This window comes from Sycon ciliatum, chromosome 2 (assembly GCF_964019385.1).
Source record: "Sycon ciliatum chromosome 2, ocSycCili1.1, whole genome shotgun sequence".
Lineage (NCBI taxonomy): Eukaryota > Metazoa > Porifera > Calcarea > Leucosolenida > Sycettidae > Sycon > Sycon ciliatum.
This window is the reverse complement of record NC_088644.1, coordinates 20,775,298-20,791,956: the sequence shown is the minus strand read 5'-3', so window position 1 is coordinate 20,791,956 and position 16,659 is coordinate 20,775,298. Positions and strand designations below refer to the sequence as shown.

The 16,659-nt window shown below is 50.1% G+C and overlaps 1 protein-coding gene and 6 non-coding genes across 7 annotated transcripts in view; all 7 read left to right on the top strand.

Annotated features, from left to right (window-relative positions):
- The window catches only part of LOC135809136 (GATOR2 complex protein MIOS-like), a 39,182-nt gene that overhangs the window by 17,030 nt on the left and 5,493 nt on the right, over positions 1 to 16,659 (top strand). The window contains exons 14-18 of the mRNA XM_065322418.1: positions 3,481 to 3,578; positions 4,142 to 4,285; positions 11,745 to 11,810; positions 12,128 to 12,247; positions 16,073 to 16,170. Of these exons, the coding sequence (XP_065178490.1) occupies positions 3,481 to 3,578; positions 4,142 to 4,285; positions 11,745 to 11,810; positions 12,128 to 12,247; positions 16,073 to 16,170 (526 nt within the window). The remainder of the gene's footprint in view (positions 1 to 3,480; positions 3,579 to 4,141; positions 4,286 to 11,744; positions 11,811 to 12,127; positions 12,248 to 16,072; positions 16,171 to 16,659) is intronic.
- Trnaw-cca (transfer RNA tryptophan (anticodon CCA)) lies at positions 5,000 to 5,071 on the top strand. The gene has a single exon. It is a non-coding gene; the product is annotated as a tRNA-Trp (tRNA).
- Trnaw-cca (transfer RNA tryptophan (anticodon CCA)) lies at positions 7,222 to 7,293 on the top strand. The gene has a single exon. It is a non-coding gene; the product is annotated as a tRNA-Trp (tRNA).
- Positions 8,265 to 8,336, top strand: Trnaw-cca (transfer RNA tryptophan (anticodon CCA)). Its single transcript has one exon. It is a non-coding gene; the product is annotated as a tRNA-Trp (tRNA).
- Positions 9,511 to 9,582, top strand: Trnaw-cca (transfer RNA tryptophan (anticodon CCA)). Its single transcript has one exon. It is a non-coding gene; the product is annotated as a tRNA-Trp (tRNA).
- Trnaw-cca (transfer RNA tryptophan (anticodon CCA)) lies at positions 9,800 to 9,871 on the top strand. Its single transcript has one exon. It is a non-coding gene; the product is annotated as a tRNA-Trp (tRNA).
- On the top strand, positions 11,307 to 11,378 carry Trnaw-cca (transfer RNA tryptophan (anticodon CCA)). Its single transcript has one exon. It is a non-coding gene; the product is annotated as a tRNA-Trp (tRNA).

Sequence of the window (16,659 nt, the reverse complement as noted above, 5' to 3'; positions counted from 1 at the left end):
CGTGGTAAGTGCAAGCGCTGGAGCGTTCTGGAGCAGCTCTATCAACTCTTTTCTTGCTCTCGTGTGGCGCTTTTGGATCACGCCGGCACCGCGGGTTCGCAATGGCACAATGAAGCCAGGCTTCGGGAACGACATGAGCCTCACGAAACCTCCGTCGCCGACAATCCCCCCGAATGTCGCATGTTCTGGCAGATCCAGTCCACCAGCAGGTTGGTGATTTGGGAGACCTCCGCCGCGCCGCACGGTATCTGCGACTGCCTAACACCAAACAACATCAGTCGGTAGAGCATGAGACTCTTAATCTCAGGGTCGTGGGTTCGAGCCCCACGTTGGGCGCCAATGTTGACAATTCCTCTTATTATTATTACCCCTCTGACCAACACAAGGCACCAAGTAGTTATTGTAGGAGGGAAAGTTGTCTTATTACTGGTATTGATAAGGTTGGACAAGAAGGCAAGACTAGACGAGACAAGATTAAAGCTTAGGCTACTCGACCAAGGATTCAACTAAAGATTAAGCTCTTGGAAGTCTCGTTATACAAGGAATATTACTACAATTAATGCCCATCGCGTGATGCATAGGCGCGCCCAATTATTTGGCGCGCATGTTATGGGTGTAACCCGGCCATGTACACTATAAAGGGATGTAATTAGATCAAATGTACGGTGGTTTTATGTGCAGGGGCAGAAGGAGGGAAAACGGGCTACAAATGTGTATGGTACTAATTATTGCATGCAGGGTAGTCATAGCCCAAATTTGCTAGCAATTCTTTGAGCAAAATATCGGATGCGCAAGTTGGCGGCAAGTTTTGAGCAAAACATCGAGTTTTGGTGGGCTTTTCATAAAATCCAAGGCTTCTCAGGGACTTCAACGCGATCAATCACCAAGGTTGAAAACAAGCACAAACGTTGGGCAGAACGGACTCCTATGCCACATTTTTGTAGAAAGTTGAGCAGCAGCACGAGCTCAATTAAAAAATTCCCTCGTCATCAGCGACAATTATCATTGAGGTTCCCTTAAAACTCCTTTTTCTCGAGCAAAACCAAAGCAAAATAACGACGGAGAAAGGAAATGCCAAGCAGAATATCGAAAATTTTGTGGCAAAATTGTGCGGCAAAATATCGATGTGGGCAGAGCAAATTTGGGCCATGACTAAGGGCCTGGTCAGACTGCGGCAAATTGTTGGTGCCTGACGAAAAAAGAAAAGCGTCCAGAATTTGAATCGCGATCACACTACACATGAGGGGAGAATGAAAATTCAAACTTCATTTCGAGCGTCAAGTGGTAATCTCCACGAACGACGTCAAATTCCTTCACTTTGGGGATCGCCAACACCTTCAGTGCAATCCTTGCAACCATCCTTATGAGTTATGTTGTTGTCCGTGGCCAATTAGCTCCTCGATATCGAGATGAAAAAATAAGTGAATATCAGCGTCAATGGCGTATCAGCGTCAAACTCCTGTTTGGAGCGGAAAAGCGTGGTCCGTTCTTGCTTTTTTTTGGAGCGTCAACTCCCGCTTTTGCCGCTCTGGCGGCAAGTTACTATGGGGATTCGGATTATAATCACAGGATTATTTCGATTTTGCCGCAGTCTGACCAGGCCCTAATGCAGGGGTAGTGGGGAAATGGTACAAATATGGGGGTTATGAAATGTGTATAAACTATCGCATGCAGGTGAGTGATCCAAATATGGAGTGTGTATTGACATGTATAACAAATGTGAGGCGAGTCCCTTGCCCAGTTGTTACCGAGCTAGAAGCCTCGTCCGCGGCAGGCTTCGAAATGACGAAGGGATGACTTGTGCGCAAATGGTTCTGGAGGTTTGTCATCCATCCAGTATAGCAATAGGAACGCTTGCAGAGGCTACATATCACTTTGTTGTCCACCGGTTGCGAAAAGTGCTTCCAAGCTAAGGAATGTTGAGACGACAGCCTTCCAACTTTTGTCGTCGACATTATAGCGAAAACGGTACACAAAGGAGATTCTACTCAGGTCTAGGGAACGGAAACTGTCATACAAAACAACAACACTTCGGACAGGAAGGAGTATCGAGGCGACAAGCCGAAGTAAATTTCAAAAACGGTTTCCCATCAGTGCGTTCATATCTCACAACTTGCTGTGATGATTGAGTCGTCCAAGTCATAAAATACTGACTCAAAGGCATGCAACCTGGGGCTGCGCGGTACGCGAAAAGCGTTTGAAAAATCGATCGAGTACAAAATTTCGAGTACACGCTCGTTTGGAAATGTCGAACGATTATTCGGATAGTCAACATGGAGATGATACTTGAAGTAAACAACTTGTTTCACCCCTGAAGTATACTCGTGGGAGGGGGTGGGGAGGCTCTGCTATAAGTTTGAAAAGTTAGACCCTGAATCAATGCAATTTATTGATTGGCGGGGTACCTGGGGCAAATAGTAGTACAGTTGATACCGCAGTGACCATAGCCTGTTTGTCGCGCCTGTAACGTTACAAGGTGTAGTCCCATGCCGCACCGGGTTTTGTCCAATGAAAATGAACTGGATTATGCTCATATGTGGTATGTATGTGTGCTTGTTTGTGTGTGTGTGTGTGTGTGTGTGTGTGTGTGTGTGTGTGTGTGTGTGTGTGTGTGTGTGTGTGTGTGTGTGTGTGTGTGTGTGTGTGTGTGTGTGTGTGTGTGTGTGTGTGTGTGTGTGTGTGTGTGTGTGTGTGTGTGTGTGTGTGTGTGTGTGTGTGTGTGTGTGTGTGTGTGTGTGTGTGTGTGTGTGTGTGTGTGTGTGTGTGTGTGTGTGTGTGTGTGTGTGTGTGTGTGTGTGTGTGTGTGTGTGTGTGTGTGTGTGTGTGTGTGTGTGTGTGTGTGTGTGTGTGTGTGTGTGTGTGTGTGTGTGTGTGTGTGTGTGTGTGTGTGTGTGTGTGTGTGTGTGTGTGTGTGTGTGTGTGTGTGTGTGTGTGTGTGTGTGTGTGTGTGTGTGTGTGTGTGTGTGCGTGCGTGTGTGTGTGTGTGTGGTGTGTGTGCGTGTGTGTGTGTGCGTGTGTGTGTGTGCATGTGTGTGTGTGCATGTGTGTGTGTGCATGTGTGTGTGTGCATGTGTGTGTGTGCATGTGTGTGTGTGCATGTGTGTGTGTGCATGTGTGTGTGTGCATGTGTGTGTGTGCATGTGTGTGTGTGCATGTGTGTGTGTGCATGTGTGTGTGTGCATGTGTGTGTGTGCATGTGTGTGTGTGCATGTGTGTGTGTGCATGTGTGTGTGTGCATGTGTGTGTGTGCATGTGTGTGTGTGCATGTGTGTGTGTGCATGTGTGTGTGTGCATGTGTGTGTGTGCATGTGGGCATGTGTGTGCGTGCGGGTGTGTGTGTGCGTGCGGGTGTGTGTGTGCGTGCGGGTGTGTGTGTGCGTGCGGGTGTGTGTGTGTGTGTGTGTGTGTGTGTGTGTGCGAGTGCATGCATGTCTGTGCGTATGTGTGCCTGAACGCCCTTGCCTTGCGGTGGTTGTTCAGCCTCTAACCTACATCTGCTTGCCATAGCACTGTCCGGCTTCACAACCTCCACGTCCACCTCAATGTGGCATGACGTCGTAGGAAGTCTCAAGTCAATGGTATGTACGCTATGTTCATCTCTGAGCGCTTGGTTTAGCTGCTCACACAGCCATCGACACGCCTTCAGAGTAGTTTCACATCTATCACATGACTATACAGGGCAGACATTTTGGTTACAACTCCACTCATCCCCTGCATCTATGGGTCCCATGATATTAGCCATGTTGGTTCCATCTACGGCATCTATCCATTATCACCTACTGCACAAATTTAGTCACATGACGAAGATGTGAAACCACTTTATTCGATTGTGTTGCGATTAAAAAACCCCACATTTGACCGCCTTTAGGAGCAGCATCTGCATGCCTTGATCCTAGAGGGTGGTGGCGTTCCTACAGGTGCGGAAACTCGGTCTCTAGCCGAGTCCCACGCGAACCGTGATTTTTTGTTATTATTTTTGTCTTCGGCAACTGTTGTGCAGTGGATCTTCTGCTACTGTTGGCGTATATCCCGGGTCTCTACAACTACCTGGTTAACGTATCTGTGGATGTGTGTGTGTGTGCGTGCGCGCGTGCGTGTGTGTGCGCGCGCGCGCGCGCGTGTGTGTGTGTGTGTGGTGTAGATCACGAATCCCTACATCTTGGCGGCGTTTGCGTTTCTCTCCGGCGTGTCCACGGCTAGCAAAGTCAGCTCTACCTTCCTGTTCACAAACAGCAGTGTCAGCAGCAATACTAGCGTCAACAATTCGCCATTTGCACCCGTCCTGGTGAGCCCTACTCATAATTACGCTCATATGCAGTGTGTGTATGTGGGGCGGGGGGTTGTTTCACCTGTAGCGACCAGAGCATTGTGTTACTCAGCTGATTGCTGATGCCCATGGCAAAATTAATCTTCAGGCATACGTTGCCTGTCCACAATACTCTCTTTCCCATGACCGTAGGCTGTGCTGAGGAGTCTAAAAAACTCTAGCCAAAGTCAGAATGGCTACAAGCAAGAGTCCATAAACAAGAGTATGCAACTGTGATCTCTTTTCTATGGGCCAGATGCGCGGCGCGCTGCCTTCATTACATCATTCAGCCGCAGTCCGCGCACTGCGGGAAATCAAACACCGCACTTTCCCTCTGGTTTGAAATGAGCTTTCGTATGGAACTGGAGTTCACGCGCCAAAATTTAGAGATCGGGTACGTACTGGAACGAATCAAGAAAAAACGGATGGGCTCGTACGAGAAATTGTGTGTTTGAGTGCATCCTTTCAGAGCGTGATGGAGGCAAGTTACGTAATGAAGGAAGAGCGCCGTGCACTGACCCGTAACCGCAGTTGCACACTCTTGTTCATGCACTCTTGCTACAAGAGTAAAGGCTGATTGACAATACCTCTTTTTGCGATGCGACACGCGACTTGCGACAGTTGCTCTCCTTGAATTGAGCAAGTTTGTTGTATCGGTGACTTTACTCGTCTGCTTATCCCTGTATTTCAGCTGACTCCGTGGCGCAACGGTAGCGCGTCTGACTCCAGATCAGAAGGTTGCGTGTTCGAATCACGTCGGGGTCAGATTCACTTTTTTCTTCTTTTTTGTTGCAATGCGAAAAAAATAATGTGGACTCTCAGGACAACATCAATACAGTCACTATTATCCTATGTGCTGTAGAAGCCCCATAGGCCTTATGCACGTTGTACAGATGCACGAAATCCCGTAGAATCCCGTAGACCCGGTTGGGTGTTGAATGTGCAGGACCCTATTGTGTTTATTGCTATTTCCACAGCGAAATGGGCCCTGAAGGCATTTCATACGAACACTTTTTCGACAGTGATCTAGCGAGTCGTTAGTTCAATCCCAAAGTGAAGAAGCTGGAAAAGTGATTGTTCGCCGCGAATTATGAGGCTAAAAGGGTCAAACACGCATGTATAGCACACAATGAACACCCAACCGGGTATGTACACACCTACGGCCCTAGTACAGAACTTCGTACATCTGTACAATGTGCATAAGGACTATTCACGATAATATTTGCTGCAACGCGACCTGCGACAAGGAAATGCCTACCGCTTACTGTCGCAAGCAGTTGCTAGGCCACTGTCGCAGAAGTTGCCCAAAGTTGAACTTTTGCAACACGTGGTACATGCAGTGGAGTGCAGCTTACGAGGCTGGGTGAATGTGCAGTATCAGGGCCGGAGGCTGCTTCCGCGGAGCGGTGCGGCTGAAGGGCCATCTTTAAGGGGGGTGTGGGGGTCCTCCCCCAGAATTTTTTTGGAATTTAGACGGCAAATCCTGCACTCTGGGCAACTCCCTGTACAAAATCATACATCAAAACTTTTTCTCCCCGGTTTTGGACGTTCCACGTGGACCGACTTTTTGGGAAGTTGGTACGGCCATGGCCGTACCGGCCGTACCAGTGGCGCCGGCCCTGAGTATGCGGGGATTTACTGTGAACTTCATTTGAATGTCTCACAAACCGAAACATATGTTGAATCTTGTGCTGCAATCGCAGCTTGGTGCAGGTGTCGCATACGGCGCATCGCATCACAGAAAGTGGTGTTGTGAATGGGCCTTTACATGGTGTTACTGAATACACGAGGTCAAATTTGACTGTCCCGAACTGTAGCTCCCCGAACCGACCAGCTCTTGCTGATGAGCTTTGATTTGCCTTGTTGAGGAGAGTGTGTTGATGTTGCTGCTGTTGATGCTGCTGCTGTTAATGCTGCTGCTGCTGATAATAATAATATCTTTATTAGGATGACCCAGAGGCTTGTCGCCTATCAAGGGGTTCACCGCTTTGAAGGGTGTACAATGTACATGTATGAGCTGAGGTGAAAGTAGTGAAAAGTTGTGCAGCGTGAATGCGTTGGGGAGCACACAGGGGGGGGGGGGGGGTTATGTACATGGTATGGGCATACCGGAGAGCGAAGCACTATGTTTGCAAGTGAGTTTGCGAAGCTCATTCTTGAAAACAATAATGGATGGTTCTGCAGTTAGTCTCGGTGGGAGGCAGTTCCATCAGAGGGAGGTTTGGAAGAGAAACAATGATTTTGATGTGGTCTTTGCTTTAGGGAGAATCTTTTTGTTTGGGATGCTGCTGATGCTGCTGCTGTTGCTGTTGTCTGGGTTGGGACAATGACACAAACAGCACTATCCAGTTCTGATTTCACTCTCTGCCTCATCACTGGACATACAGTCTGCTTGCTCTACAAATTCTAACAAGAGTACATAACACCAAGAGTATGTAACTCTGCACATGCCGGGGCCTGGCGCGGCACGTTGCCTGCACTACGTAGCCACGAACTGTGGGCCATTGTGTCATTATTGATCTGCTACGGTTTCCTGTTTCCAAATCCGCTTTCCTCGGAGACTTGGGAAGGTGTTGTACACGATGCGTCATGCACAGGCATTGCCTTTGAACTTAACGTGTGGCACATGAAATCGTCGAGGCTAAACCGTAGGAAAGCTCGAATCCTTTCAGCTGTATCATCATTTCACTACGTAAAGGCAGGCAGCACGCCGCGCACAGCACGCTGCGCACAGCACGCCACGCACAGCACGCCGCGCACAGCACGCCGCGCACAGCACCCATAGCTTGGAGATCAGGAGTTGCACACTCTTGGCCTTGGGGTTATGTACTCTTGATTCTAATCAACACAGCTAACCAAGCAGCTACCGGTAACCATTGTCACTTGTACAAATCAGCCTTCACTTACTATCAGCTGACTCCGTGGCGCAACGGTAGCGCGTCTGACTCCAGATCAGAAGGTTGCGTGTTCGAATCACGTCGGGGTCAGATTCACTTTTTTCTTCCTTTTTCTTCTTTTTTTTACTCCGACCGCACTGAAAACGCGTTGCAGGTGCAGACGCGCAGACAGAGGGATACATGAAGTACGATTATCAATATTATAAAAATGGCTAATTTAGGCGGTGGTGAAATTTAGCGCTTTTTAGCGCTCTTTTCGCTAAAGTTTAGTTACGCCAGTGAAAAGTTTCCATGAATCTTTTGTCTCCTCTTTTCTGACTTGAAAACACTGATGGAGAGAAGGAAGGAGGGAGGGAGAGGGTGAGGGAGAGAAGGAGGGACGGAGAGGGTGAGGGAGAGAAGGAGGGAGGGAGAGGGTGAGGGAGAGAAGGAGGGACGGAGAGGGTGAGGGAGAGAAGGAGGGAGGGAGAGGGTGAGGGAGAGAAGGAGGGAGGGAGAGAGGTGAAGAGGGTGAGAAGGAGGGAGGGAGAGAGGTGAAGAGGGTGCTGTGTACCACTAGCCGAAAATATAGTTCGGTCTTCAGTACACAACAAGAGCTACGGTTGATGTAGCTTGACTCTGGTCAAGACTGCGAGTGAGTTACAATTCAAGTAGGCGCGTAGCAGCTATGGATGAAATCTGCAGTGTGTCATTCTTGAAATTCCAGTCAATGCCAAAGCATTTCTGTGAGGATCCCTTGCCTCTATCTCGCTCTGAGAGGGAAACTGAGAGAGACAGACAGAGACAGACAGACAGACAGACAGACAGACAGACAGACAGACAGACAGACAGACAGACAGACAGACAGACAGAGAGAGAGAGAGAGAGAGAGAGAGAGAGAGAGAGAGAGAGAGAGAGAGAGAGAGAGAGAGAGAGAGAGAGAGGGAGAGAGAGAGAGAGAGAGAGAGAGAAGGGGGGGGGGGTGCCGCCATGCCGCACTTGCTTCGGGTGCACCAAAGCTGAGCTGGCAACGGAGGAAGGTTTCTGTCTAACTTCCAGTGCTGTACATTGGACTGTCAGCTGACTCCGTGGCGCAACGGTAGCGCGTCAGACTCCAGATCAGAAGGTTGCGTGTTCGAATCACGTCGGGGTCAGATTCACTTTTTTCTTCCTTTTTCTTCTTTTTTTTACTCCGACCGCACTGAAAACGCGTTGCAGGTGCAGACGCAGACAGAGGGATACATGAAGCACGATTATCAATATTATCAAGAGTACATAACCAAGAGTGTGCAACTGCCTGCACAACCTCTATGCTGTGCTGCGACGGCAGAACTTCACATCACGTGACATGGTTCAAAAGGTTATGCTGGCAAACAGTGCAAAGTGACCACAAGAGAGTTGTACCCAAAGCTGGGCTGCGTACAACCCAGTATCTATCATGCACTAGAGTGCACGGGTTCATCACGTGATGTGAAGTTCTGCCGTCGCAGACCCCATAGCTGGAGTTGCACACTCTTGGGTTATGTACTCTTGATATTATGAAAATGGCTAATTTAGGCGGTGGTGAAATTTAGCGCTTTTTAGCGCTCTTTTCGCTAAAGTTTAGTCACGCCAGTGAAAAGTTTCCATGAATCTTTTGTCTCCTCTTTTCTGACTTGAAAACACTGATGGAGAGAAGGAAGGAGGGAGGGAGAGGGTGAGGGAGAGAAGGAGGGACGGAGAGGGTGAGGGAGAGAAGGAGGGAGGGAGAGGGTGAGGGAGAGAAGGAGGGAGGGAGAGAGGTGAAGAGGGTGCTGTGTACCACTGGCCGAAAATATAGTTCGGTCTTCAGTACACAACAAGAGCTACGGTTGATGTAGCTTGACTCTGGTCAAGACTGCGAGTGAGTTACAATTCAAGTAGGCGCGTAGCAGCTATGGATGAAATCTGCAGTGTGTCATTCTTGAAATTCCAGTCAATGCCAAAGCATTTCTGTGAGGATCCCTTGCCTCTATCTCGCTCTGAGAGGGAAACTGAGAGAGACAGAGAGAGAGAGAGAGAGAGACAGAGACAGAGACAGAGACAGAGAGAGAGAGAGAGAGAGAGAGAGAGAGAGAGAGAGACAGAGAGAGAGAGAGAGAGAGAGAGAGAGAGAGAGAAGAGAGAGAGAGAGAGAGAGAGAGAGAAGAGAGAGAGAGAGAGAGAGAGAGAGAGAGAGAGAGAGAGAGAGAGAGAGGGGGGGGGGGGAGGTGCCGCCATGCCGCACTTGCTTCGGGTGCACCAAAGCCGAGCTGGCAACGGAGGAAGGTTTCTGTCTAACTTCCAGTGCTGTACATTGGACTGTCAGCTGACTCTGTGGCGCAACGGTAGCGCGTCTGACTCCAGATCAGAAGGTTGCGTGTTCGAATCACGTCGGGGTCAGATTCATTTTTTTTAGTTTTATTCTTTCCTTTTGGACTCGGATGGAGAGCCAAGGATAACTTGTAATTGTAGTTCCTTGGGCCTTTTTCTTTTCTGGGGGGGGGGGGGGGGGGGGAGGTGCCGCCATGCCGCACTTGCTTCGGGTGCACCAAAGCTGAGCTGGCGACGGAGGAAGGTTTCTGTCTAACTTCCAGTGCTGTACATTGGACTGTCAGCTGACTCCGTGGCGCAACGGTAGCGCGTCTGACTCCAGATCAGAAGGTTGCGTGTTCGAATCACGTCGGGGTCAGATTCATTTTTTTTAGTTTTATTCTTTCTTTTTGGACTCGGATGGAGAGGCAAGGATAACTTGTAATTGTAGTTCCTTGGGCCTTTTTCTTTTCTATAAATTCTTTCCTTTTTCTTTTTGATTTGCAAGAAATTCCTTCTCGGGTGCAGGGTAGTACTAGTAGGGTGGGATTACCGTGTCATTCTGGAGACACACATTTGCCTGATACTTTTGCTAGTGAATAGATTCTAACACTTGCAACTAAACTCATTCATAGCCACAGCACAACACGCAGTGAAACAAGAATCGGAGCATTTACTGCAACAATCCCGTCTAGATATCAGATGATTCTACACAGAAAAGTCCAAGAATGTCAGGTTGGAAATTTGCCAGGTTTCAAGAATTCGAGGACAGGTGTATATAGCTACAGTTGCGCTCGGTGAAATCCGACCCAGAGTGCATATTTGGCGCCCTCAACTATATATGTAGCGTGCCGCGCCGTTGACGCCCTGGACTTGGCACAAATGCGGCTGGACGTACACATGAGCGTATACAGATACAAAGATGTAGTCGGAACTGGTCCAGGGCGCCTGCTTTGCACTTTGGGTTGGATTTCATTGAGCGCAGCTGGCTGGACATACCATGGGGAAATGTAGAGAAGAGAAGGGTCTAAAACCTACGTGCTGACCCCCTACCTCCACCACCCTGCACCCCTCCTCCGATTATGCAGCTGCTGCATGCCCTTGCCTGCTTTTTTTCTTCAAATAACTAAGTGTTTTTTGGTCGGGTACGTTTGGGCTTTCCGCCTTCTCCGTGAAATAATATAAGAAAAGCACAAGAAGCAAGAATGGCAAGAAAAGCAGAACATATGAGAACACGATATAAATGCCCTTGCCTGCTGCATACCCTTGCCTGCTGTGTACTCTTGTCCATATAGATCTCAGGGGTACCACACACGGTATGACCAGTATGACCATGGTTGTACCACTTCCGTCGTCCAGGATGGTCCGCCCACAGCGCCTGCAAAGCGCTAAAACGTGCGTGCCCTGTTGGCCGAAAAATCCGATTTAATTTTCCCGCCGCGGGGACACCCCGGACCCACGGTCCTACCACTTCCCACTGCCCTGTGACACCCCGGATCAGAACACTAGTATTGCAAAAGAAGGATCTACGAGCGGGATTTGAACCCAGCACCCCTGTCTTTCCGGGACATTGCCCTACCGATTAGGCTACCGGGGATCGCACACACCCGTGGGTCCTTCTTGCTGCACTGACAGGGGTGCTGGGTTCGAATCAGGGAGTAGTACAATATTGTACTACTCCCTGGTTCGAATCCCGCTCGTGGATCCTTCTTCCTTCTCTAGTTTGCAATCGTGCGCCATTGTGTCCAGCAGCACCACCACCGCGTTGACTTGGCTTTGTCTAAGGTACAGTGCTGCACTCCTGGATATCAGCTGACTCCGTGGCGCAACGGTAGCGCGTCTGACTCCAGATCAGAAGGTTGCGTGTTCGAATCACGTCGGGGTCAGATTCACTTTTTTCTTCTTTTTTCTTCTTCATGTTTATTCTGTGCTGGGAAAGGTTACGCTTCTTTCTGTCTTGTGCTGGCTTGGTAAAAAAACGTTATTCGCTTGTTATTGGGTACTTCGAGAGGTTGAAAGTTTGATTGTAGTGATGGTAGTGGTCCCGCTGATAGTGTTGTTATTCGTGAGCTTGTTATCACAAGTTTGACTGTATTCTGCTTCTGTGTGTGTTTTGTTTGCCTATGCTTGGGTGCTTGTGCATGCGTGTGTGCGTGCGTGCGTGTGCGTGCGTGCGTGCGTGACTGGTTGTCGATGTGTGCGTTGTCTGTGTGCTTGACTGTATGCGTGGCGTGGCGTTCACTTGCTGGCAGTATGAGACGGATATCTCATTGTCTGATAAGGTAGCGTTCGCCTGCTCCTTCTTGACAGATTCCCAGGTAAGCATGTGCATGTCCTGATGTTGCTGTGTGCTGTATTATTCCATGCCTTCTAAACTCACTTGGTCTCCGGGTCTGTTTTTGACGTACCGTAGTTTCCGGAGTATAAGCCGCACTTTGAACACCAGTAATGCACCCATGAAAATCTGCTTACTCTGCGATGGTCAAATTAACTGTGATAAACTGCGTAGATGTCATTATTTAGTGACAAAAAGATGTGTCTGTTTTGTCGTCGTGTGCGGTGTGTGTGTGTGGGGGGGGGGGTATGTGTGTGTGTGTGTGTGTGCATGTATGTGTGTGTATGTTTGTGCACGTAGTTGCTGGAGTTTCTTCAGAAGCTTGCAAGTCAAATGGAGCAGGACGGTCGTCTTGATGGCCTCTTGTTGACCGGATTGGACGAGTCTGGAATGCGTCTTCTCCAGGCGTACTTAGACAAGGTGAGAGAGGCCAGCACCAGTAGTGCCTGTTTACAGTGCTTGTCTGTGCCTGTTTGCAGTGTGCAGGCAGGCAGGCATGGCGGCATGGTCTAAACTCTAAAAGAACAAAAAGGACCAAGGAACTACAAGCTACGCTATAGTGTCCACTAACACCACCAGTTACTAAACAATCCGCTCATGCGATAACATTGCACGACTTTGCACAACATAGCGGCGTAACTTGTAGTTCCTTGGTCCTTTTTGTTCTTCTATAAATTAATTCTTGGCTCTCCATCCGAGTAAATTCTAAAACCCTGATTGAGAAACAGCGGGTACTAGGTTTAAGTCATGCTTGCAAGCGGAAGGAGTTTTCCAGCCCTGTTGCGATCTGCAATTGATGGGAACTCATGGCCTGGCACGAGGGAAGCATGGATACAGCGAGTGAGATTTTCGGTCTTTTGACCATTTCGAGGTGGGTCTGATCTCGTCACCTCCCATGGCCTTAGGAGCTGCATGTGTGCCTTGACCTTTGCAGGGTGGTGGCCTTCCTAGGATCCTGTGGATGCTGAAAAGCTCAGTCTAACTGAGTGTCACGAGAACCGTGATTTTGTTCTGATTTTCAAATGTTTATTTTCGGTGCTTGGTTGCCGTGTATATTTTATCTCTACAACTAGCACTGTGCGGACTCCAGTTAACAAGAACACACTTTGCTTGGTTGGATGGTGCGCGGCCGGCGAAATTGAATTGCATTTGCCCGGGGGGGCAAGTAATAGCAGGGTTGGCAAGAGCCAAGAGCCCACTGATGCATTCAATGGAGAAATGGAGAGCCGCCGGACACCGTTTATTGGGGTTTACTTTATAAAAGTAAGCATGTGAGGATAAATATGGGAGTGGGAGGGTGGGAATGAGAAATAAATAAACTGACAACCAGTCACCACCATGAACAATTCTTGAGAAGAGATTGGCAGCAAGGGAACAAGAAAAATGGGTCGCCATTTTTGCGTCATGGTAACCGGACATCAGTATGGTTGCTGACGTCATGGGCACGTTGTGTGCGCTGGGGTAAATGTGAGTGGCAACACTGACAGTTGTGCGGCACCATGCCTGCGCGAGGACACAGGGCAGCAGAGACAGTTGTGCGGCGCCATGCGCCCGCAAGGACATGGGGCGGCAGAGGTAGGTGTGCGGCCCCACGCGCCTGCGAGGACAAAGGGCGGCGGAGACAGTTGTGCGGCACCATGCGCATGCAAGGGCATTGGGCAGCAGGGGCAGTTGTGCGGCACCATGTGCATTCGAGGACATGGGGCAGCACGTACCCGCGGCGGTGAGCTGCAATGATGCTAGCTGTTAATGAGCATAAACGCTGCGCTTTAATGCGACATTAACAAGAACACACATTGCTTAGGTGGATGGTGCGCGGCCGGCGAAATTGAATTGCATTTGCCCGGGGGGCAAGTAATAGCAGGGTTGGCAAGAGCCAAGAGCCCACTGATGCATTCAATGGAGAAATGGAGAGCCCATACAGGCCGGGCACCGTAACCCAAGGCAGACAGACAAGGGGCATAATATTGGCCTGCAAATGTGAAGGCTAGCATGTGCGTATCTCAACGTTCAAATTATGGCAATGCAGATTCCGCGAATATGAGCCAGCACACGCGAAAATCACCCTTAGTGACATATTTTCAGAAACTGAGATGACAGTGGATAAAGGCAGATGGATTTATGCAGAACTCAATGCAGAAAAACGTTTGAAAAATCTTGAGTAAAACTTGAGTTACGGGTCTTAGAAGATAGAGCATTTTACCTGATATATCGCACATCACACGAAAACAGAGAATGTTTGAAGTGCGTTTTCTCAGTTTGAAGTGCGTGTCACTAAGGTCGATTTTCGCGTGCGCTGGCTCATATTATTACATTGTGTTCTTACTTCTTAGGCAGCCGGGGACTTAGATCGGTGCCTCAGCCAGAGTCCTGGCCACAGAGGCCAGTTCTGCGGAGTGCGTTCTGATATAGCATAGCATGCTGTCACTCTGCCAGCGGCCTAAGATTCGGATCTGCCAATCTGGGATGCGGCATGCTGCAGCTGAGGTCGCCGCCCCTATGCGAAAGGAGTGCCCCGCATGATCCTTGGCGTTGCTTATGCCGGCCGACAGCAGGAGGCTTCTGAGCTTCAGGACCCTGGGCAACAGGGTGGCATGCTCAGTCGGGTCTGGGTGTCCGCACTCCAGGTGATAATTGCGGACAGCCGCGACGTAATTACAAATTGTTAGGGGCTTCAGTGACTCGGCCAGGTGAGCGGCAAAGCTGGAAAGCACGGCATCAGTGGCGGGTAGTGACTGGCACCGGCACAGGTCACAGAAAGAGAGGTATCTGCGGACACCGTGGCTGTAAGCCCGCCGGGTCGATGGCGCGATTGCTAGTCCAGCGTAGTGTGCCACTTGGCTACTCAGATCGAGTAGCGCGAGACGTTGACTTTGTCCGGCTGCGCCCGGGCCCCTGGTGCGAGCTTCCGGAATGCCTGCATGTTAAAGCGAGACAAAGCATCCGCAATACAGTTAGAAACTCCTGGTACATGGAGTGCAGAAACAGTGAAATCATGCCTGGCACAAATCATGAACAGGGTGCGCAGCAACGACATGACCGACGGGGATTTGGATGTTCCCGAGGCAACGCAGTCGACAACTGACCGATTGTCACAGTGGATGACAATGCGCCGACGGCCCCACTGCTCGCCCCAGGCACCGCACGCTGCAGTGAGGGCGTAGAGCTCCTTGAATTCGATGGACTTAAGCTGATCGTCTGCATGCCATCGGCCCTGAATCCATCGCTGCTCGTTGCCGTAGAATGCTCCCCAGCCAATGGAGCCGCTGGCGTCAGTGAACAAGCCAAGTTCAGTCGCCGGCGTGATATTCAGGGAGAGAAAGAAGGACTTCCCGTTCCAGTCGCGAATGAGTGTGAACCGCCACTGGATGTCCTTCTTACACTCGGCGCTCAGGACGATCTTGTAGTGTGCAGGGGCTCCATGGAATCGCTTTGACACGTCCCAGAGGCGACGCGTAAAGGTACGGCCAGGCGTGACTACCGCTGAGGCAAAGGAGAGCTTGCCCAGTAATAATGCGAACTTTGCCACAGTAGTGCAGCGGAGGGAGCTGAACTCTGTGAGGAGCATTCGCAGCTCGGCCAGTTTGTCATGTGGGAGACGAGCTTCCATGCGGACCGTGTCGAGGCAGATGCCGAGGAAAGTTAAGGTGGTTGCCGGGCCCTCGAGCTTGGTGACCCCGACGTGTCATGGGCACGTTGTGTGCGCTGGGGTAAATGTGAGTGGCAACACTGACAGTTGTGCGGCACCATGCCTGCGCGAGGACACAGGGCAGCAGAGACAGTTGTGCGGCGCCATGCGCCCGCAAGGACATGGGGCGGCAGAGGTAGGTGTGCGGCCCCACGCGCCTGCAAGGACAAAGGGCGGCGGAGACAGTTGTGCGGCACCATGCGCATGCAAGGGCATGGGGCAGCAGGGGCAGTTGTGCGGCACCATGTGCATTCGAGGACATGGGGCAGCACGTACCCGCGGCGGTGAGCTGCAATGATGCTAGCTGTTAATGAGTATAAACGCTGCGCTTTAATGCGACAAATACTACTCTGCCTTACTCAGGCTACGTGTGTGCGCACATGCATGTCTAGTATGTATGTACATGCTTGTGTGTACATGCTTGTGGTGTTGGTGGCGGTGGTGGTGCTACCATCCGTGACGAGTGTCTTTCGTCTAAAATACCGGTATGGTTTCCTCTGTGCGTGTGTGTGCGCGCGCGTGTGTGTGTGTATGTTTGTGTGTGTGTACATGTACAGACTGGAGATATCCAAACAGTGTGTTTGGTCGTAGCTGTGTGTGGTGGATTTGATGACTCTCCACCTGCAGACAGTCAGGCCAAGCAATGGCTGGATAAGTATGTTATTATATGCCAGTGCTCCTCCCCCCCCCCTCTCTCTCTCTCTCTCTCTCTCTCTCTCTCTCTCTGTCTCTCTCTCTCTCTCTCTCTCTCTCTCTCTCTCTCTCTCTCTCTCTCTCTCTCTCTCTCTCTCTCTCTCTCTCTCTCGCTCGCTCGCTCTCTCTCTCTCTCTCTCTCTCTCTCTCTCTCTCTCTCTCTCTCTCTCTCTCTCTCTGTCTCTCTCTCTCTCTGTTTCTCTCTCTGTCTCTCTCTCTCTCTCTCTGTCTCTCTCTGTCTCTCTGTCTCTCTGTCTCTCTCTCTGTCTGTCTCTCTCTCTGTCTCTCTCTCTGTCTCTCTGTCTGTCTCTCTGTCTGTCTCTCTCTCTGTCTCTCTCTCTGTCTCTCTGTCTCTTTCTCTCTCTCTCTCTCTCTTCTCTCTCTCTCTCTCTCTCTCTCTCTCTCTCTCTCTCTCTCTCTCTCTCTCTCTCTCTCTCTCTCTCTCTCTCTC